Genomic DNA, 20,885 nt, shown 5'->3' on the forward strand with positions numbered 1-20,885 from the left:
GCAGGGCCCTGAGACAGGGGAACCTGAGGCCACAGGAGCCAGAGGCTGCAGCTTGAGGGAGAGCCAGGAGGTGGCCTTGACCTGCAGGCTAAGGAGCTGTGGACCAAGGACGGATGAGAAGGTTTCCCACTTAACTTCGTTCCCCTTTGACTTCCCATCCATGATCTGAGACTTAGGACACCCTCAGTCACATCCTCCAGAGCCTTGGTGGCAAACCTGACTGGACATCAGAATTGCCTGGAAGGCCTGTTAAAGCAGATTGCAGGGTCCCACCTAGAGTTTCTGATTCGTCAAGAAATGCAGATGCTGGCAGTCCAGGAACTGCACTCTGAGTACCAGTGCTTTGCTTTAAAGCATTAGTCCCTCTTGTGGAAAGAAAATTTTTAATTCAACTTCAGCAATCCCTATGGCTTCACTTGAGATTCTTCTCTCTTGGTTCATCGCAAAGAAAATGTTAAACTTCGCTTTAACAAAGGAACGCACGGAATCGTTCTTTCCCTGCTGTCTCTTCATCCTTATTCCTGCATCCGTGTATTGTTGGGATCGCTCCAATTTCACGTACATCCTGGGTGAGTTCTCTAATTTTCTGTCTGGCTTGATTTTGATGATGATCAGGTGTCATTAAAAAAAAAAAAATACAATGAGGCCATTCTTTAAAGGAGGAAAATCCCCTCAGAGGGTGATTGTGAGAATTTGTTTAAAGGAAACAGTGGAAGTTAAGTGGTATTTGGCCCTAAAATGTATCAAATAAATGGTAGCTATTACCAGTGAACACAAATTGCACCTACAGTGTGGCAGATATGAAGCCACCCAGTCTCCATAAAAATTCCCCATTTTATACATGAAAAATGTGAGGCAAATAGAGGTTAAATTACGTTGCTAGGAAGTGGCAGTATCAGATCCTCCCTAAACCCCCCGCCCTCACCACCCCGGCCTTTCCTTATAGAGCCCACCACACAGAAGAGGAAATGCTTGCCCACATGACAGCAGCCACTGTTCCAGAAAAGACGTTGCCTGTAGTCCTGGTGGGGGCTCAGCCTGGAGGTAAGGGAGTTAATGTTTCTGTCCCACAGAAGAGAAGCTCAGAATTTGCAGAGAGATGGGTGCCTCACTGGTTTAGTCGGAAGAGCATGAGTCTTGATCTCAGAGTTGTGAGTTTGAGCACCACGTTGGGTGGTTTAAAAAAAAAAAAGAATTTGTAGAGAGAGGGCAGGCTCACCCTCATCAGGCCTCCTCGGACACGTATACAAATCCTGAGCTTCCTCCATCATCAGGACAAAGCTGGGTGAAGCCAGCAGGGTTAGATGTGCTCACTCCCCTTATAAAACTCTGAAAATTCTAAAAACCTCTGAATTGGACACCGAAGTGGGTGAATGGTATGGTATAGGACTCATAGGGCAATAAAATGGCAATAAAAAAAAGTTCACTCCCCAGGCACCTCTGGGAAAAATTCCTTTAATAAAAAAGTTGTAGTACATTTACACGATTGTCATCACCCTTTTTCTACAGCACTCAATAGGGAAAATAAAAAATAAAGGACAACCTAGTCGCGCTCAGTATAAAAACGCAGTAATTCATTCCAACAGGAGGCCTTATCGCCTGGAGAAGAGACACAAATGCATGAGGGCATGTAAGTTGAGCAGCTGAGGTCTGGACTTCTGGAGGAATCCAGAGGACGGCTGAAGACCCGCCTCTAACTTTTTGAAGACAGTATTCAAAAAAAAATTAAAAAAAAAATCCATGTTGTGATAAGAGGCCTCATTCATTCTAAGGAGCTGGGTCCATTCCAGAGAAAACATCATCACGGCGGGGGGGGGGGGGGGGCGGGGGGGTGCAGGGGGTGGTCAGAGTCTGTCCAGTCTCAGGACATAGAGCCAGGCATTTTATGGCAGGTTATAGACTCCTGGAAATTTGGTCTCAGAAGCAACCCTGGCCTAGTCTGAGAGGTCTTCAGAAGTGAAATCAAACTGCCCATGGCCCTCTATTCTGAAAGGCTCAGAAACCACCCCTTAATGTCAGACTTGACACCTCTCTCCTCCAAGTTGCTAAGGCCACTTCTTGACAAGCTCCCAAGTTCTTGGCTGAGGAGAGGACTCAGGCTCCTTGGAAATGCCACTGCGGCCCACCTTTAGCCCGGGTCCTGTTGGAAGGCCGCCTAGTCGTCCTGGCCACCACCATACATGTCTGCCAGCTTCTTGAAGCGACTGCCCCACTCGTTCAGATAGTCATAGTCTTGGTCCTGGTCAGAGGCTGAGGAGGTGAGGGAGCTCAGGGACACGGCATCAGAGCCGCTGCCCTCGTAGTCAAACACCAGCAGGGAGTCGTAGGGCGGGGCTGTGGGGTCCGTGTTTGCCGCCTTCAGGTTCTGTGGCGACAAGAGCAGGTGGTTAGGAGCGGCGGTCAGACACTCAGCAGCTATGGGAGCTCAGGCAAGGTAGCTCACCCTGCCGAGCCTGCGTTTCCTCATCTGTGAAGACCTCTCTTTCCTCCATTCAGGTTTGAAGGGTGAAATGAAATAATGCACATGGATACTTAGCACTGAGCCCAGCATACAGCAGGTGCTCACTGTGGCAGGTCAAGAGCAGGGAGGAACTCTGAAACCAGACAGCTTGAGTCAGAACTCAGACTTCCACATACTAGTTTTGTGACCTTGGGCAAACCCCTTTTTATCTCTAGGTGCTGTTTTTGTCTGGTCTCCAAAACGGGAGACTTCAAATAGTTTTAGAGGAATACACTAATACATGTAAATATATGTAAAGTGTGTATTAGAATAGTACCTGGCATATAGGGGAACATCATTTTCCTCATTTGTAAAATCAGGACAACAATAGGATTCCTTCCCTGCAGTCGATGTGGGGATTGAATGACATGGTATTTGCAAACTATCTGACACAGAGACATTCTGGAAATGGTCTTCATTTAACTGGACGGAAAAGTTCCAGGTATTTAGTTCCAAGGCATCTTTTCAAACCATCTGCTCTGGGCAACTTCCCCCAGATGCTTTTGTTTTTGCACAGCTCTCTCAAATATGCTCATGCTAAACAATAGAGTCTAACCACCAGGCTACTTCTAGAAGGCAAGAAGGGGAAGCAGAAAGGTTCAAGCCAGGGTGAGGTATTTTGACAAGCCACTGGGCCCTCTGCCCATCATTGCTTCCCCAAACCCATCAATCTATCTTCCCTCCCTCTTACTGAGCACCTCTATTTTACAGGGTACCCAACTGGCTCAGTCAGTAAAGCAAGCAACTCTTGATCTAGGGGTCGTGAGTTCAAGCCCCACATTGGGTGCAGAGCTTAAGGAAAAAAAAGAAAGAAAAACCTCCATTTACTGCTAATGGGGTCCCAGGCTGTGAGAGGCTCCTATCATTTATTTCCTGTGTACCTAGTTCAGTGGTTATCACAACCCTGCCTGTATATTTGATTTTAAGCTTGGGGAGCTTTAAAAAAATTGGAGTCTTAAAAAGAAATCCCTGGTTTCCAGGAATTGTTATTTTTCAAAATCCCACAGATAAATCAAATGTATGATCAGAATTAAGAACACTGGAGACACTCAGCTATTATCAACAATAACTATCATAACCTAATAAATGCCAGGGGTACCTGGGTGGCTCAGTTGGTTAGGCGTCCAACTTCAGCTCAGGTCATGATCTCACGGTTTGTGAGTTTGAATCCCCTGTTGGGCTCTGTGCTGACAATGCAGAGCCTGGAGCCTGCTTAGAGTTCTGTGTCTTCCTCTCTTTCTGCCCCTCCCCACCTCACCCTCTGTCTCTCTCTCAAAAATGAATAAACATTAAACAAATTTTTAAATAAAATAAAATAAATGCTACATGCCGGGCCAGTGGTTCCTAGACTCAAATTACTTGGGAATCTTTTAAAAATTCTGAAGCCCAGGCCATATCCAGATCAATTAAATCACAATCTCCATGGGGAGTCAGAAACGTCAGTAGTTTTTTAAGTTCCCCAGGAGATTTCAATGTTTGGAAACTACTGTTCTAGGTGCTTACTCATCTGACCCTTAAAGTGACTTATAACAGCGGGTCCCCAACTCTGTTCCACATTGGGATCAGCTGGGATCTTTAAAAATTTAAACCCAGGTAGTTTGGCTGCACAGTTTTCAAGCAACTGTTATGTGTGTTGCATAAATGAATAAATTATTCTTAACCTACTGTTAACCACTCTGCAACTTAGGGTTTTATGGAGGAGAAAACAGAAGCCCAGACGTTAGCCAAATGTCAGGAGGTCACACAGCTGGTTGGCAGGGGAGCCAAGATTTGAACCCAGAGCCAAGACTCCAAGCCCATGCTTTTTTCCCCCATGCTGCTGGTGCTTGAATCAAGGGCTTCCCTTGGCTGGCCCCCTATGCCTCACCTCGATGATGAAGTTCCCAATCTCATCTGGGTTGGCTGGACGTGGACGGTACATGGGTGTGGGGATGAAGGACGGCGCCACATCATTGCGGAGAACGACCTCAGGCCGGGCCTCCAGACCACGGTGGAGTTGGGTGATGTCATAGTCCTTCATGAAAGTCAAGGACAGCATGGGGTTGAGAAGTGAACTCCTCCACCATTTGTATGTCATGCCATTTCCCTGCCACTTGGATGTTCTGGTTCATGGGTCGGTCTTAAAAGATAGTCTGTCAGATATTTCTGAAAGCCCTTGTTCCCACAGCTCCTCCTCCAAAATTAAGCACAGGCTCAAGGTCACCTTAGCTGGGGCCAAAGGGACTACAGCAGTAGACCAGACACCCTCTCAGAAGAGAAGAGGTATCAATCTTACATGAAGATGGATGCTTTAGGCCAGAGTCTAGTCAACGTAGCTAATATGGTTAGTTGGTTAACCCAACCATCCCTGCCAGTGGCCCTGGAGGCATCCATTTCCCAACACTTAGACCTTCCCAGTGCCTCACCTGGTCCTCCTCACCACCTCCCTCTTCGCCATAGTAGAAGACATTGTCACGGGTGTCATCTTCTGGGAGCAGAAGGGGCTCCTTGACCTTCCTCTTCTTCCTCACCAACAAGAGGAGGACCAGCAGGAGAACTGCAAGAGTTAAGGAGTGTGAATATTCACCCCCCACAACCACGGAGCTGGCCAATAGCCCCAAACCCTTAGTGCCCCATCTAATTTTAGACCCCTTCACTCCGCAGCCAGGGTTGAAAACACTTCAGTGGCTCCCCTGCACCTAGGAAAACCCCCAACTCCTTATCAAAGTGTACCGGATTGGCCCCTGTCTTTCTCCACATATCTACACCCCCACGCAGGTCTAGTCACATTTGCCTCCTTGGAGTTCCTCAAATAACACCTAGCAATTTACCACTTCAGGAGCTTCATGTGGGCTTTTCTCATCTGGAACATTTTGTACACATGGCTCTCACCCTTCAGGCCTCAGTCTACTATCCCCTCCTCCTAGCAGCAAACTGACTTCATTCCCCCACCAACAATTCTGGACCATTTATTGTCAGTCTTCCCTTATCGGTGATACTGGTCCTCAAGGAAACACTCCTCTATGGGGATGGGAATCTCCTAGCAGATGTTACTTTTCAACAAGACTCTTTTTCAGTCCCCAGTGACCCCTACATTAGCCACAGATTTTAAGTTAAAAAGCGACACAGTGAAACTCTGATATGGTGCAGTAATTTGAACTTAGGTGCAAATACTATTTTGGTATTTCAAGAGAGGAACTTAGCTTTTAGTGATATGGTTTGAAAAGTTGGCAGGCCATGTGGACACGGGAGTATTGGCCAACTAATGCCTAGCTGTTCTCCCTAATGCCAGGACTACCCCCAGCTAATCCCATATGAAGAAGCGACCCCAGGGTCCTCTCTGTGGCTGTCCAATGTGACAGGATACACCCACCATTTAGCTTTAGCACTTTTTTTGGCCTGTTTACACAATTCCTGTCTATCTCTGGCCAGTCAAAACAGACCTAGCCTTCTTGGGGAGTCTGTGGGTTATCAGCATGCACACCTTATGTGGGCCAGACTGCAATCTTTGCCTCCCCTTTTCCTCCTCACTGAGTCTGGGGAAAGGCAGGAAGGAGGTGAAGTGGACTTCTCACCTGCACCAAAGTTACATGTCTGCCTACTTATATCTCCATTTGGACCGTCTGGCAATTCTCTTCCCATGATCCTTTCCAAACTGGCTAATGGAAACTCCAGTTTCTATTTGTTTGGGTATTAGAATCATTGATGGTTCTTTTCTTCATACCACATATGAATCTGAATAGATTCTGCCTTGAAATACAACCACCTCTCACCATCTCACTCCTAGAATATGGCAATAGCTCCTTAATAGTCTCCCTGTCTCCACCCTTACCCCTGTACAGTCTGTTTACTGGGAATCCTATAAAATTCAAGTCAAATCACATCACTGCTTTGCTCTAAACCTTCTGATGACTTCTCATTTCATCACATCCTCACAATAGCCTACAAGGCCCAACAGGATGCTCTGCCACAACCATCACCTCTCTGACTTCATCTCCTACTTTTTTCCCCTTTGCTTTTTCCACTCCAGCAATTTATTGTTTCCACACACCAAGCACAGTGCTGCCTTAGGGCCTTTGCACTTGCTGTTCCTGAGATAGCTGCATGATTTGCTGCCTCACCTTTTTCAGGTCTTTATTCGAATATCCCTTCTCAACAAAGCCTTTCTTACCCACCCTACTTAAGATGGCAGACCTCCTCACTCCACTTCTTTTTCTCCATACCAATACCTATTTCTCTGCCAGATGATTCACTGTCTGCTCTCTGCATGCAAAGTAAGCTCCATGAGGACACAGAGTGGTCTGTGTTATAAAATGCTGCACCCCCAGCACTGAAACAGTGCTTAGAGCACTGTATGTGGATTTGTTAAAGTTTGCCCTTGTTGAATTCGTACCGGATTGTGTTTCTGTGTAAGGAATTCAGAGGGTAGAAAAAACAAAGGTGATAGGTTCTACCTTTAAAGAACCTAGCTTGTAACTAAACACTTCTGCCCACTAGACTCGTGACTCTCAAACTCCAGCATACATCAGAACCCGTGCTGGGCTTGTTAAAACACAGGTTACTGGGTCTTACCCCTAAGTTTCTGAATCAGTGGGTCAGGAGTGGGCCTGAGAACTGGCCTTTTTAACAAGTTCCTGGGTAATTCTAATGTCGTTGGTCTGAAGATCACACTTTCAGAACCACTGCTCTAGCCTCTAGATGACATGACAGTTGGGCTGGGTCTGTCTGTTCACGACTGTATCCCCAAAGCCTGGCACATTCCAGAAGTTCCATCAACATCTATTGACTGAATGACACTCCTAGAATTAAGAGTATCAGGAACAGATATGCAATGTTGGGGATGTCTTAGTCCCAGCAGTCCAGGGTAGAACTGGGTCTTCTAACTACCCCATCCAGAGAGGGGAGAGGGCACGGGTACTCACGCAGCAGAGCCAGGACAGCCCCCAGGACCGGGAGGAGGAAGCCCCCCTTCCAGGGTTTGGGGCAGGTCTCCACATGGCCGTGGCAGTCACACACCGTGGCGCTGATCACTGTCAGCTGTTCCTTGTTGCCATGGTCAGACAGAGAAAGGTGCACATTGTATGTGTCTTGCTTCAGGAACTTCTTCAAGGACAGGGCCACTGTGTTTCCTGGAGTGGACAGATAACATTCACCCTGGGAGACCCCCAAGTGGAACTGGGCAGATCATGTTGGAGGTCTGAGGAGACAGCCTCTATATCTGGGCAACAGGGAGAAATATCCCAAAAGCACACTTATGTCAAGTGTTAAAAGTTGATATTTGGCCAAAGCCAAATATGCACCATCATGGAAAGAATTACTGGAATAGGAAAATTTATTTATTGGGGCGCCTGGGTGACTCAGTCAGTTAAGCATCTGACTCTTGATTTTAGCAAAAGTCATGATCTCGCAGCCTGTGGGTGTAGGCCCTTGTGTCAGGCTCTGTGCTGACAGCATGGAGCCTGCTTGGGATTCTCCTTCTCTCTCTGCCCCTCCCCTTCTCACACTCCCTGTCTGCCCCCTCCCCTCTCTCAAAAGAAATAAACCTAAAATTTTTAAAAGTAAGGGAAAAGAAATTCATCATTTTTCCCCCTTAAAATCAATAATTACACTATTTTTAAAATAACGATGTTTTTTAAAAAGTCATGTCATGCAAGGCCAAAAATTTCTCAGCACCATTAGCTGCTAGACTGTTCTCTGCCTCAAAAAAGAATACATTGGAATAAATTCTTTCTGAGAGATAATTAACTCATGAACCATTAGATCATGACCTGAGATGAAGTCAGAGATTCAACTGACTCAGCCACCCAGGCGCCCCTCAAACCATTTTTAGTTCAAAGTTTCTGCATGGGGTGCCTGGGTGGCTCAGTCGGTTAAACGTCTAACTTCAGCTCAGGTCATGATCTCACAGTTCATGAGTTCGAGCCCCGCATCGGGCTCTTTGCTGACAGCTCAGAGCCTGAGCCTGCTTGTGATTCTGTGTCTCCCTCTCTCTCTGCCCCTTCCCAACTCATGCTCTGTCTCTGTCTCAAAAATGAATAAAGCATTAAAAAAAAATTAAAAAAAAAAGTTTATGCAGACTCTCTGGCCTCCTCCTAGCAAGAAGGCTAGAAGGGAGAATTTGCCCTGTTCCAATTCAGCGATGGCAAGCAGAGAGGGAGCTCTGCAGGCTGAGAATTTAGTCTCCTACATAGATGCCAATATGGTGTGTTTCCCTGAAACATCCCTACCACCATCCTATCCCCATGCTGGATGGCGATTTCTCAGGGGCTGATGACAATGGTGGTGCCAGTGACTAAGCAGGCACTAACTGGGAGCCACGCCCTACTCTTCTCCACTACCACTTTAAGAGGCAGGTACTATTTTTTTTTTTAATGTTTATTTACCTTTGAGAGAGAAAGTGGGGGAGGGGCAGAGCAAGAGGGACAGAGGATCCAAAACAGGCTCCACTGACAGCAGAGAACCCAATGCGAGGCTCAAACTCGTGGACTGTGAGATCACGACCTGAGCTGAAGTCTGACATTCAACTGACTGAGCCACCCAGGTGCCCCAAGAGGCAGGTACTATTATTCTGATTTTACAAATGCAGAAATTGAAGCTCAGAGAGGTCAAGTAACTAATGTGAGATCACACTGGGGTAGGGGACGGATTAACTCCCCTGACAACAAGGACATGATCAGTTAGAAAAACTAAGCTAAGCTGAGATGCCTGGGTGGCTCAGTTGGTTAAGCAGCCGACTTCAGCTCAGGTCATGATCTTGCAGTCCATGAGTTCAAGCCCCGCATCGGGCTCTGTGCTGACAGCTTGGTGCCTAGAACCTGATTCAGATTCTGTGTCTCCCTCTCTCTCTGCCCCTTCCCCATTCGCACTCTGTTTTTAAAAAATGAATAAATGTTAAAACAAAAAACAAAAACTTAAGGGGCCACTGGGTGGTGTCCGACTTTGGCTCATGTCATGATCTCACAGTTCCTGGGTTTAAGCCCTGTGTCAGGCACTATGCTGACAGCTCAGAGCCTGGAGCTTGTCTCGGATTCTGTGTCTTCCTCTCTCTCTCTCTCTCAGCCCCTCCCCTGCTTGTGCTTACTCTCTCTTTCAAAAATAAACAAACATACATTAAAAAAAAAAAAAAAAAAAGGAAAGAGAAACTAACTTAAAACCAAGAACCAGGTATCAATATTATCACCAGGTGTTGGTACCAGTGGGCTTTGGTCATAATGTTCACACCTGACTGAACCAGATCTGTGATCGCTGCTGGGAAATAGTGGTGATGAATGAAGGTGGCTGTTCACACACCTACTGAGCACCGATGTACCAAACAACGTGTCTCTTGTGTCATCACTTAATCTTCACAATAACCATATCGAAGTAGGTACACTTATCGGCACCATTCTACAGACAGGGATAACTGAGGAACAGTGAGGTTCAGTAGCTTGTCCATAATCATAATGCTAGTAAATGGAGAAACTGGGTCTTGAACTAAGGCATTCTGGTTCCAGAGTCCATGCTGTATAAAAGATAAGGTCAGGGATGGGGAAAAAATGGCTTCCAGGCCACAACGGGGTAACAGGACTTGCACCTGGGGTAACCAACTTGCACTCCTCAAAGGAAAGGTGCTGGTCATACATAACCAAATCACAGGAATCACAAAATTGAGATCATGTGGGTGTCTGAAGCAGGTCTCCTGAGTCCTTTCAGGGCTAGGCTCAGCAGCAGTAATAGACACTGGACATATCCAAGTAGGATATATAGATAAATATCCTATTTATAGGGGCAGAACCTATATATACTGGTTCCCCATTTCCTTCCTAGGGGACCTTAGCCCCAAGAGGAAAGGGGACACATTTTAAACCAAAGTGAACAGTGTCTCTCCAGGGGCCTTCCTGGCACTTGAGGCTGGATCCACCTTGCTCACACACCCCGGGTCCTCACCCACTTGATACCAAGTTAGACCCCTTTCAGTCTTGTGACAACTAAAATACCATGACAGACTGAGAACCTCTGGGTGGATGGAAAGAGAAAGCACAGGGAGATGGATTGGAGAGGGGTGTTGGGGAAAGGGACTGTGGCTTCAATTTCTGCTCCATACTTACCCACTCTGTGCCCTTGGGCATACTATTTAACCTCTCTGAGCCTCATTCTCATCTTTAAATAGGTATAAAAATACTGACCACAGAAGGTGGTAGAAATATTACAGAAGGAAAGAAAAAGCATTTTGCATATTGTTCAATATGCATTCAATAAATGGTAGGAAGCAGAGATCTAATGATAAATCAGACTGTCTGGATCCAAATTCTGGTGGCCATCATTTTCTAGCCATAAAGCCTTTGGCAAGCTATTTAACCTTCTGTAAGCCTTGGTTTCGTCGTGTAAAATGGGTGCATACACATTTATGTGTGTTAATAGTACCTTCTTCACCCAGGGTTGTTGTGAGGATTAAGTCACCTAATCTATGAAGCATCTGAAGTGGTAGAGTATATACCATATATAGTATATACCAGTGATATACTAGCACATACTAAGTATGCTCACGACATGTTGAATCCTAGCTCTTTTATTATGTGATACTGAGAAAGCCACACCCTCTCTCTCCCGGCCTCAGTTTTTCCATCTGTACGGGAAGGTGGTTGGACAAGAACAGTCTTAAAGGGCTGCTGTGGATTTCCACAGGCTAACACAAAGTTAATAAGTAGCGAAAGTGTTGAATGGTGTCTCTCCAACATTTTTTGTCTTTTTTTTTCCTTTTTTTAAAAGTAGGCTTATGCCCAGCATGGAGCCCTATGTGGGGCTTGAACTCATGATTCTGAGATCAAGAGTTGGATGCTTAGGGGTACCTGGGTGGATTCTCCTTCTCTCTCTCTTTTTGCTCCTCCCCCTCTGGTGCATGCTCGCACTCTCGCGCGCGCTCTCTCTCTCTCTCTCTCTCTCAAAATAAATAAATAAACTTAAAAAAAAGTCAGATGCTTAACCAACTGAGCCACCCAGGCACCCATTGGTTGACGTTCTTAACTCAGTGACCCACAAGATGCTGGAATGTGTACAGGGTCCCGGTATGGGGCAGACACCCACCTACTACCCACCACCACTCAATTACCTTTCTCATTGACCTCTGCTGTCCAGTAGATATCCGAGTCATGTGTGAGCTGGGCCTGGAAAGGGGAGGTGTGGGGGGACAGGTCCTTGTCCGTGATGTTCAGCACTTGGGGCACAGGGCTTTGGTTGCAGATAGTGATCTGTCGGGGTTCGGGGACCGGGCCATGGTCGTTGATGTCCATAAGTGTTAGCAGGAGGGTCCCAGTGCCAGTGGTGGGAGGGCTCCCTGTTCATAATTACACATAGGATCCCTTTTAGTATCTGCCGTTGGTTGGGGTGATGAATGAGTGTTAAGCTCTCCTATGACCTATCCAATCAGCCCCAGGGAGGTTCCTTTTAACTGCCCAGCTGTAACTTTTCAAGACCTTCCATGCCCTGCCCTGGTCTCATCATAGATCAAACCAGTGATGGTAAATCCATGGCGGTCATGCCATCTTTCCCATAGCAGACATTACTAAGTGATCCTAGCACCCTTACAGCCACTTCATCCATATGGCCACTACCAATCTATCACAAAAGGAAACCTACTGGCCATCTCAGGGCTGATGCAGTGTTTGCTAATGAGCTTTAGGGATGCTTCCCTTCACAGTCCTGCGGGAACCTTTCATCTGCCTCCAGACCTTGCTTCACTGTGTCAAGCAGCAATGTCAAGTCACATCCTAACTCCCAATCCTGTCATGGTATGACATCACTAATCAATCATGGCACTTTCCAGGAAGCCCCTTTCAATCAATCACAAGGCCAATTCTGGGCTCAGGGAACCACACACTTAGGCTAAAAGAAGTCATTCTCCTAACACTTGGGTCTTAGGGAAACCATAGCCAATCCTGGTCTTTGAAAGACTCCTCTAAAGTCCCCTTTGACCCTCCACATTGGTTTGCTGACATCTTTCCCTGACACCATACTCTGTGGAGGGGATGTGCTGTGTCATGGGCTCCAAAGGTACCCAAGTGGAGGGATTGGGAAGGAAGCTCTCACCATCATCTGTGGCCAAGACCATGACTTCATAGACATTGTTCTTCACAAACCGTTCATCCTCACGGTCTAAAACCCCCGTGGCAGTGACCTGTCCACTGTCTGGGTCCATTGCTAGCCACCCTGCTGGGTCTCTGAGGATGTGGTAGCTGGAGTGGAAAAGTTGAAAAGAGTCATTTCCAGAATACTTAGAATTCTGGTTGTCCTCCAAAGCCTACTCATTCAACTGGCAGATGCTGTTATGGGTCTCGGGGCTCCTAAGCAAGATCACATGAAGAATGCATCTCACCCCAAATGGAAGCGAGAGCGGCAGAAAGAGGGCCCAGCAGGGACACATGAGAGAGAGTGGGAATACCTGCCCCCTAGACCTCTGTTCAGAGTCTTCAGTGTTGGGGAGGGTAGGAAGGGAAGGTCCCGTGCAGGGATGATGTTCAAAATATTTAGCAATCTTTCTGGTAATGGGAGCAAACGCTGGCCATAATAAATAACCCGTCCAATACTACTAATGCTTTTGGATGCATCTGAGCCCAGCTCCTGTGTACCTGATCTTCTGATTTCCCTCGTCAGGGTCCTGCGCAGTGTAGGTGCAGACAGACTCCCCGACAGAGATGCCCTCCTGGACCTCGATGACTTTGGAGGGTGGGACAAACACAGGTGCCTCATTCACATCCTCCACATGAACTACTATGGTGGCCGTGGAGGTTGGGAGCTTCACCACAAAGGGAGCCTCATTGGTCACTTCAACGTACAGGGTGTGTTGGTTTTTGGCCTCGAAGTCTAAGCCCTGAGAGAGAAAAGGAAGGAGAACCTGAGCCACCAGTTTGTGAGGAGACCCCATGCAATGCTTTGAGGTCAGAAGGAAAGGGCCCACAGTGAGGGGCTCAAGGTTTCCAGGAACAGCAACGTTGCCCTTTCCATATAGCCTCCTGCACTTTGAGTGGACAGCCAGTGGGGCCTCTCAGACCACCCCTAAACCAGAAAGCCCTACAGTTGGTTCCCAACAGGGTGGTGGAGAAACTCGTGGAGGCCTTTCTGGTGATCCTAATGACTGGGGATGCCGCTGGCATTTATAGGCTGGGGCAGGGAAACCAAGAACTATTCCACAGGCTGTGTGACTTGCCAATATCCCCCTGAACATTCATGTACTTGTGGGTGTGGAAAATCTGTTGATAATTCCAGTCTAGAACACGTTTTATGTGTTTCTGGTGCAGTTTTAATATATATGACTTTTCTAGGAATGCAAGCTTCTAAGGGGAGCCTGTAATTTGATTTGTTCAGGCCCTTCCCAAAAGCTGTTTATTTGCTGTCCTGTAAAGATACCAGTATGACTTGTGGTGTGTATGAGCCAACAGAGTGACACACAGCATCCGCTACAGTTGGATGAGTCTCCAAAGAGAGGCAAGTAACTGACCACCTTCATTGTGTTTTCTAGTATGTTCTCAGAAGATTGCGTACAGAAAATTTTCCTGTAAAATTCTTCTTTATTTCACAGTTAGGGCAATCTCTTTTTCTATAAATTATGTAAGTTAGGTAAGTTTAATTATAAATGAAATTCATTTGACAATGTAAAAAGGGCATTACAAAGTTTTTGTTGAAAGAAGGGGATAGTTTTTCAAGTATTATATATAAAACTCTGCTTCTCAAACTAGGCCATTCTAAAAGCATCAATTTTATTCAAAGACTTTTTGAGAGACAACCATATCTCTAACTACTAAGTAACATAAAACATTTTGCTATGCAAAAACCTAGACATGTGTTATGGATTAAATGCAAAATTTGCAAGCATTCCAATAAAACAGAGCCTCTCTGTTTAAGAAGGCTGACTGGGGACAGCCACTGGACACCAGGATCTGGGAGGAGGAGCTCTACTCATCTGCCTTAATCAAATCAGTGACTCCCACCTGTTTTTTTGAAAGGAGTCCCTGGTTAAGATTTAGTTTGAACAAAGCAATACACTGACACAAGAGGGATGGGAAAGGGTCAGAAGCCACCAGCTTGCTGCACTCCCCAGTTGAATGGTTCAAAGTAGGTGTCCCAAGGCAGATGGTACGTCCTTTTCCCGGAGGCCGCAGACCTGACTGTCCCAGGTGTGGGCTTGTCTAAAGCCCAAAATGACTCACCTTCCTGGTTGTCAGAATGCCCTGGTTGCTCTCGGGGTGGGTGGTGATGGTAAAATGGTCCCCGTCGTCACCTTCCAAGATGCGGTAGGTGGCGTGCCATGCGGGTGAGTTGGGGGCATCCAGATCAGTCACTGTCAGCCTCTGCACCTCGTGCCCCACCATGTTCTCAGGCACTTGGGCCTCGTACTGTTGGTGTGGGAAGCACAGCACAGTCAGAGCAGAGACTGAACACCCTGAGACCGTTCCACGCTTCACCAGCTATGGATCCTCCATGTGACTCCATAGGAGCTCCATTCCATGCCGCTCACTCTTTCTGGGATCACCCAATACCACACACCAGGGTTTCAGGGCACACACAGATGCGGAATGTCCTGAGAGTCAGCCTTCCAGCTTCTGGGACAGACCACAGGGATGGTGAGCCTACTATTCGTACATCCAGGGCCTACTACTCCAGTAATCACACTGGTCTGGGTGCCCTAAACCCTGCCACGCCTAGCCACCTATCTAGCTGAGATCAGAAAGGTATGGAGAAGGTGGCAAGAGGGACTAGCTGCCTGACTGCTTTACGGCACTGAGCAGGAACTTTCTTGGAAGCTCCGGAGTAAGTGGCAAAAGTTGGGAACTTGGCTGCTCAGAACACATTTCTAATCAAGCCTAAATAATGTTCAGTAGCCAGAATTATCTAAGGATGGAAGGGGGGGTGGGTGTCATCTTGATTGGCACTGAATCCTCCGTCGCTGCAGGTGTACGAAGTATTCACTGGGTGAAGGTGGACAGGTATAGGTGTGAGGCAAATTATAAGTTTTCATAACAACACGAATTTTGTTCCTTTCTTTCCTCCTTCCTTCTTCCATTCTCTCTGTCTCTCCCTCTCTCTTTCTCTGTAAAGTAAACTCTACCTCTAATGTGGGGCTAACAGTCACGACACCACGATCAAGAGTCACAAGCTCCCCCTGACTGAGCCAGCCAGGGGCCCCTCAACAAGGATTTTCATATTAAGCACTTATGTACCAGGGATTGTGTTATGAACTGTACATAGATTATTTCATTTAAGACTCAGAACAATGCAGCAGGTATTACTATTACCTCCATTTCACAGATTAGGAAATGGGGCACAAAGAGGTTAGGTAGTTTGCCTCCAGTCTCACATCTAGTAAGCGGTGGCACAGGACTGGAAGCCATGTGGGCTGTTTCCAGAGTTTCATGAGAAAGAAAAACCTCAGGGGCATCTGGGTGGCTCAGTCAGTTAAGTGGCCGACTCTTGATTTCGGCTCAAGTCATGATCTCACAGTTCATGAGTTTGAGCCCTGCATGGGGCTCTGCACTGACAGTGCAGAACCTGCTAGGGATTCTCTCTCTGACCCTCCCCTGCTTGTGCGTGTGCTCACTTTCTCCCAAAATAAACAAACTTAGAAAAGAAAGAAAACTCAGTCCTTCATCATCTGATGAGGAAAGAAGGACTGAAATCAAATTTACCTTCTGAGGATCAAACACAGGAGCATTGTCATTGGCATCGAGGATTTCCACTATGGCCACTGCTGTGGTGGTAGAACCATCCCCATCCATGTCTGTAGCCTGGATGGTCAGTGTGTACTCAGGGACTCTCTGGGGAGGAAAGGCAAGTTCAGGCCAAGAGGTCCCTCAGCCTGGGCTCACAGAGGCACAGCTCTGGATATACGCGGAGGGAAGGGGAATGTTTCCCCTTCTCACAGTGCTCTCTTGAATCCCTGCCCCACTACTCACCTATGGCAGAAAAGAACAGAGGCAAAGGGTGGAGGGGGAGGGGAAACACAGAACTAAATCGTTCTCCTGGGCCAACTGTGGGGTGGAGCCTGGGGATTGCCCCCTGACCCCGGGCTGATACAGAATGGGAGCTTTGAGTGGGGATTCGGGTAAAGGTATTAATTAGGAAACAGTAGGCAACTCCAATATCCATGGAGCTAATTCTACTTTGTAGCACACAAGGGACAAATCTGGGCAACGTGCATGCTAAGTGAGCCATTCCGAGAGGAAATGAGAAAACCTACAGAAAATATCAAATGCTTGCATTTTACAGCTGCCTCCTCAGCCTTAACGAGATCATTTGGCAGCATGCCATTGGCCCAAGAGAGCTGTGGGACATCAACATGCGAACACAGCAGCAGCCATTCCCAGCTGACTTGGATTCTCACTGCTCCACCTTGGGCTTTGGAGGCTTGGCTTCTGCTCTTGAATGTCAGGCCCCAGCCTGAGAAAGCCTGAGTAGGCGGCACTCTCCCTAAGGGCCACTCACCTCCCGGTCCAGGCCACTGGAGATGACGCTGATGGTACCCGTGCTCCGGTGGACGGTGAACATGAGGTCATGTGGGTCCTTTGGCTCTTGGCTATGGATAGAGTAAGCAACCACCCCATTGTAGGTGTTGATGGCATCGTCCTCATCTGTGGCTGTCACCTGCATCACAGAAGTGCCTGAAGGGGAGAAGGAATGAGTGAGCACCCTTCTCTCCCAGCTCCGATTACAGCATTGCCTACTTCTGGAACTATGAGAGGCTCCACCTTGGACCCATCCTCTACTTTGTGGCCGATTGCTAGGTGGTGTCCTTTTTCCTTTCTCTGCTTCTTTCTTAGAAACAAAATGCTCATAATCATTTTAGGCTGAGCACAAGGTCTGCCTGGAACAAAGATTATTTCCCAACCCTCTTGTAGCTAGCTGTGGCCTTGAGACTAAATTCTGACAAATGGGATATACGACTTTGGGAGAAGTGTTTTTCTGAGTATGGGGCTTATTCTTCCCATAGCTTCCCTCCTTCCAGGTGTAATGGTTGGAACTCCAGGAGCAACCACAAAGTAATCTTGGAAATAAAGCCCCAATAGCAAAGCAATGAGAGAGAAGGAGCCTAGGTCTCCAACACTGCAAAGCACCATTGTAGTCTTGATTGTCCACCTCTAGATTTCCTGAATATAAGGAGAAAATAAGGTTTCATCTCATTTAAGGTCCTGTTCTTCTTTGGGGGATTTCTGTATTGGCAGCCTAACCAATTCATACTTCTCAAATCTTCCACAACTCAGAGAGGAAGGAAGAGGAGAACCCCTCCCCACCAGCATCGGTTTTTGAGGTCATTATGTGTTATATCCAATCTTCACAATTATGAGTAATATAATTCCCATTTTCAGATGTGAAGATTGAGGCTCAGAGATCATGAACTTGCCCAGGGTCACAGAAAAAAAGGTCACATGTAAAGAGGCAAATCAAGATTCAAATCTAGATCTTTGTAGCTCTAAAGCTAGTGGTTCCCAAACCTGAAGCTTCTGGGAAACTTTTAAATATACAGATTGCAAAGCTGTGTATTTAAGATCATCCTTATTCAGGGATCTTGGGATAGAGTAGGGGGAATCTGAATTTTTAAAGATTTTGGCTTTATTTTTAAATTTTTAATTTATTTTTTTAGAGAATGTGTGTGCAAGTGGGGGAGAGTGTTGGAGGAAAGAAAGAGAGGGAGAAGGAGAGAGAGAGGGAGAAAGAAAGAATCTTAAGCAGGCTCCATGCTCAGCTGGATGCAGGGCTCAATCCCACAACCCTGGCATCATGACCTAAGCTGAAATTTAGAGTGGGATGCCCACCCTACTGAGCCACCCAAGCACCCCAGGAATCTGATTTTTTAAGATTATCCCAGGTGATCTGATATACAGCCAAGGAAATCAAGTATAGAGGGTTTTTCCAGCCTTTAACGGTCTTGGCTGACCTCTAGATGGTTCTAGAAGTTGACCCAAGGCTATGTCTGGGCCTAGCAGACCTCTCTAGCTGTCCCCTCCCAGTCCTCTTACCGGGTAGTACCCCTTCCAAGACGCTCCCTCTGAAAACATCCTGGGTGAACTTGGGCTTGTGGTCGTTCTGGTCAGTTACAATGATGGAGATGTTCATGGGGTCTTCCACTGAGGCACCGTTCTCTGATACAGCGTGGCCAAAGAGCTGTGGGTGCACAGGTCCAGGGTCAGCCTGACCCCACCCTCCCCACCTGGCAACGGGGCCCTGCTTTTGTTGGATGCTCCAGATTACCTACCTCATACTTCGCAATCTTCTCCCGGTCCAGCGGCTTATTCAACAACAACCAGCCTGTTTCCTTCTCTATGGCGAAGACACCCTCAGGGGGGCTGTCTGCTCCAGGGCCTGTGATGCTGTAGAAAATCTTGGTGCCTCTGTCCTTATTAGATTTGAGCTGGAACCACAAAAAAATAGCAGCTGACAAAGTGACAAATCTCTCACGACTGCCAACAAAAGTGAGGAGGGGTAAAGCCTTATCAGAAATTGTTCCCAGTACAGAAGCTTTCAGGAGCAAGAAACCTTATAGTAAGGCCTTTGGATGAGGGTCCCTGTACCCACCAGTGACTCCCTGGGAGAAAGCACAGTCATACCTGATTGAGCTTCTGGGGGAAGGGACCCTTGCCATTCTCAGAGACGGATATCGGTGGAACCACCCATTCTCTCTTGCGTCTTCGTAAGATACGGTTGGATGGGGAGATCTTCAATGGTTTCCTCTCCTGCAAGGAGAGAAGACCCCTTAACCCACGCAAACAGCTGGAAGATACTCGACATCCTCTCACTTACAGAAGTTAAGGGTGAGGAGGGAGACCTAAATAGGTTTATTGCACAAGACAAATTGAAAAGAATCCTAAGTGTTTATTTACAGAGAACCAATTAAATACACTAGAATATATAGTTTAGTATTTTATTTAATAACTTACATAATTAGTATGTACCAGCTTTTGTGTAAAAGTGTGGCAAAATAAAGCCGCATATTCATAGTGGCTTATATATAAACAAAACCTATTTTTAGATGCAGAAAGAAAGTGCATACATGTAAATAATATATCTTTTTGCATAAAAGAGAGGAGAAAAGAGTATTTTTAGATCTGTAAATATATAAAATACATAACATATGTTTAATATACATATAGAATATATAAATAAACTTCAAAAGGAAAAATAACTGGTAACAGTGGTTATCTGTGTATTCTCTTGGAAAGGGCATTAGGTAAATGCAGAGAAACAAAAGGAGGTTATTCACTGTGTAACTTTTTAATATTTTAAAATTGTTGAGCCACATGGATATTTTAGCTATTCAAAAAATTAAGAGAAAGAAATGTGGCTGAGTGCCTCAGGTCTGTCTTCCCAGAGGCTCATGGGATGTTCATGGGGTCTTGAATCACCTTCCCTTGGGGTTTAGCAAGATGATATGCGAAAGAAGGAAAGGGTGATGGGAAAGGGAATGGGAGGGGCAAAAGGTACTGGGCCATTGTTCACAAGGCAGTTCTTTGCCCCACTGGCCTGACTCTCTGGCGCCCCTAGTGGAAGGGTGCAGGCATTACCCTGCTTAGATCAGTAGCCACGCCCATAGGTGTGGGCAAACTGAGGGCTAACACTGCCTCTTCTGAAGGGGTAACATGGTTCATAACCCAGCAACCTCGAACTCCTGGCCAGCAGCAAGCTGGGCATGCAGAGAGAACATCTTCCTTCCTCCTGGCGGGTGCACATGGTATCTTACCTGGACTGTTCTACCATTCAGCACAGCAAAGTCACCATCAGTGCTAAGCAGGGCTGACTCTTGCCCAGGGCAGTCCACGAAAATCACTGTGGGTAAGACAGAAACAGAATATTAGGAAGAAGAAGGCTTCTGGAAGCTACCCTAGTGGAAGCAACACCTGACGACAGCCTCCTGACCGGATCAAAGATGGTTTCAAGCCACTGCAGGAGACCTGGCTTTGGTCTCCATTATAATCAAATACAAGTTTCAGATGGGGCTTCCAACTTTGGCCTCAAGAGGGAGGACTACATGGTGGTTTGTGGGCCAAGCTGCTTTCTTTGTTCATGAGACCAAAGAATCAAGATCATATACATTCAACAACATCAGCCCCAGATGGCCTCATGAGACAAAGGGTTGACCCGAGGTCATGGTTGAAGGCAGGAGATTTTCAGCATTTCAGAAGACCATGAGTCCACCTATATCTAATATGCATCCTGCTACACTGCTCCTCACACAAATCATTCTGGACAATCTCCAGGTGTTTCAGTTTGTCATGTTCCCTCTGAACCCCCCTGCTTAGCCACCTTTTAAATAAGCACTCTGAGGTGATAACTACCACTCACTAAGCCAGAGACTGGGCCCATTTCATCCTAAACTACCTTAGCTAAGGTAGGTATTATCTCCTTTTCAAAGGTAAGAAAACTGAGGTTCAGAAGCCCTATC

General features: G+C 46.7%; 1 protein-coding gene across 2 annotated transcripts in view; it reads right to left on the reverse strand.

The window, feature by feature from the left end:
* Positions 1-1,439: 1,439 nt before the first annotated feature.
* The window catches only part of CDH3 (cadherin 3), a 46,212-nt gene continuing 26,766 nt past the window's right edge, over positions 1,440-20,885 (reverse strand). For both annotated transcript variants that reach the window (XM_030299546.2, XM_030299545.2), the window contains 14 exons: positions 20,184-20,269; positions 19,054-19,179; positions 18,702-18,857; positions 18,466-18,610; positions 16,934-17,109; positions 16,138-16,266; positions 14,662-14,847; positions 13,084-13,325; positions 12,545-12,690; positions 11,568-11,792; positions 7,402-7,608; positions 4,906-5,036; positions 4,368-4,514; positions 1,440-2,365 (listed from right to left, as the gene is read on the reverse strand). In XM_030299546.2, the coding sequence (XP_030155406.1) occupies positions 2,156-2,365; positions 4,368-4,514; positions 4,906-5,036; positions 7,402-7,608; positions 11,568-11,792; positions 12,545-12,690; positions 13,084-13,325; positions 14,662-14,847; positions 16,138-16,266; positions 16,934-17,109; positions 18,466-18,610; positions 18,702-18,857; positions 19,054-19,179; positions 20,184-20,269 (2,312 nt within the window). In that variant the 3' untranslated portion in view covers positions 1,440-2,155. The remainder of the gene's footprint in view (positions 2,366-4,367; positions 4,515-4,905; positions 5,037-7,401; positions 7,609-11,567; positions 11,793-12,544; positions 12,691-13,083; positions 13,326-14,661; positions 14,848-16,137; positions 16,267-16,933; positions 17,110-18,465; positions 18,611-18,701; positions 18,858-19,053; positions 19,180-20,183; positions 20,270-20,885) is intronic.

This window comes from Lynx canadensis, chromosome E2 (assembly GCF_007474595.2).
Source record: "Lynx canadensis isolate LIC74 chromosome E2, mLynCan4.pri.v2, whole genome shotgun sequence".
NCBI lineage: Eukaryota > Metazoa > Chordata > Mammalia > Carnivora > Felidae > Lynx > Lynx canadensis.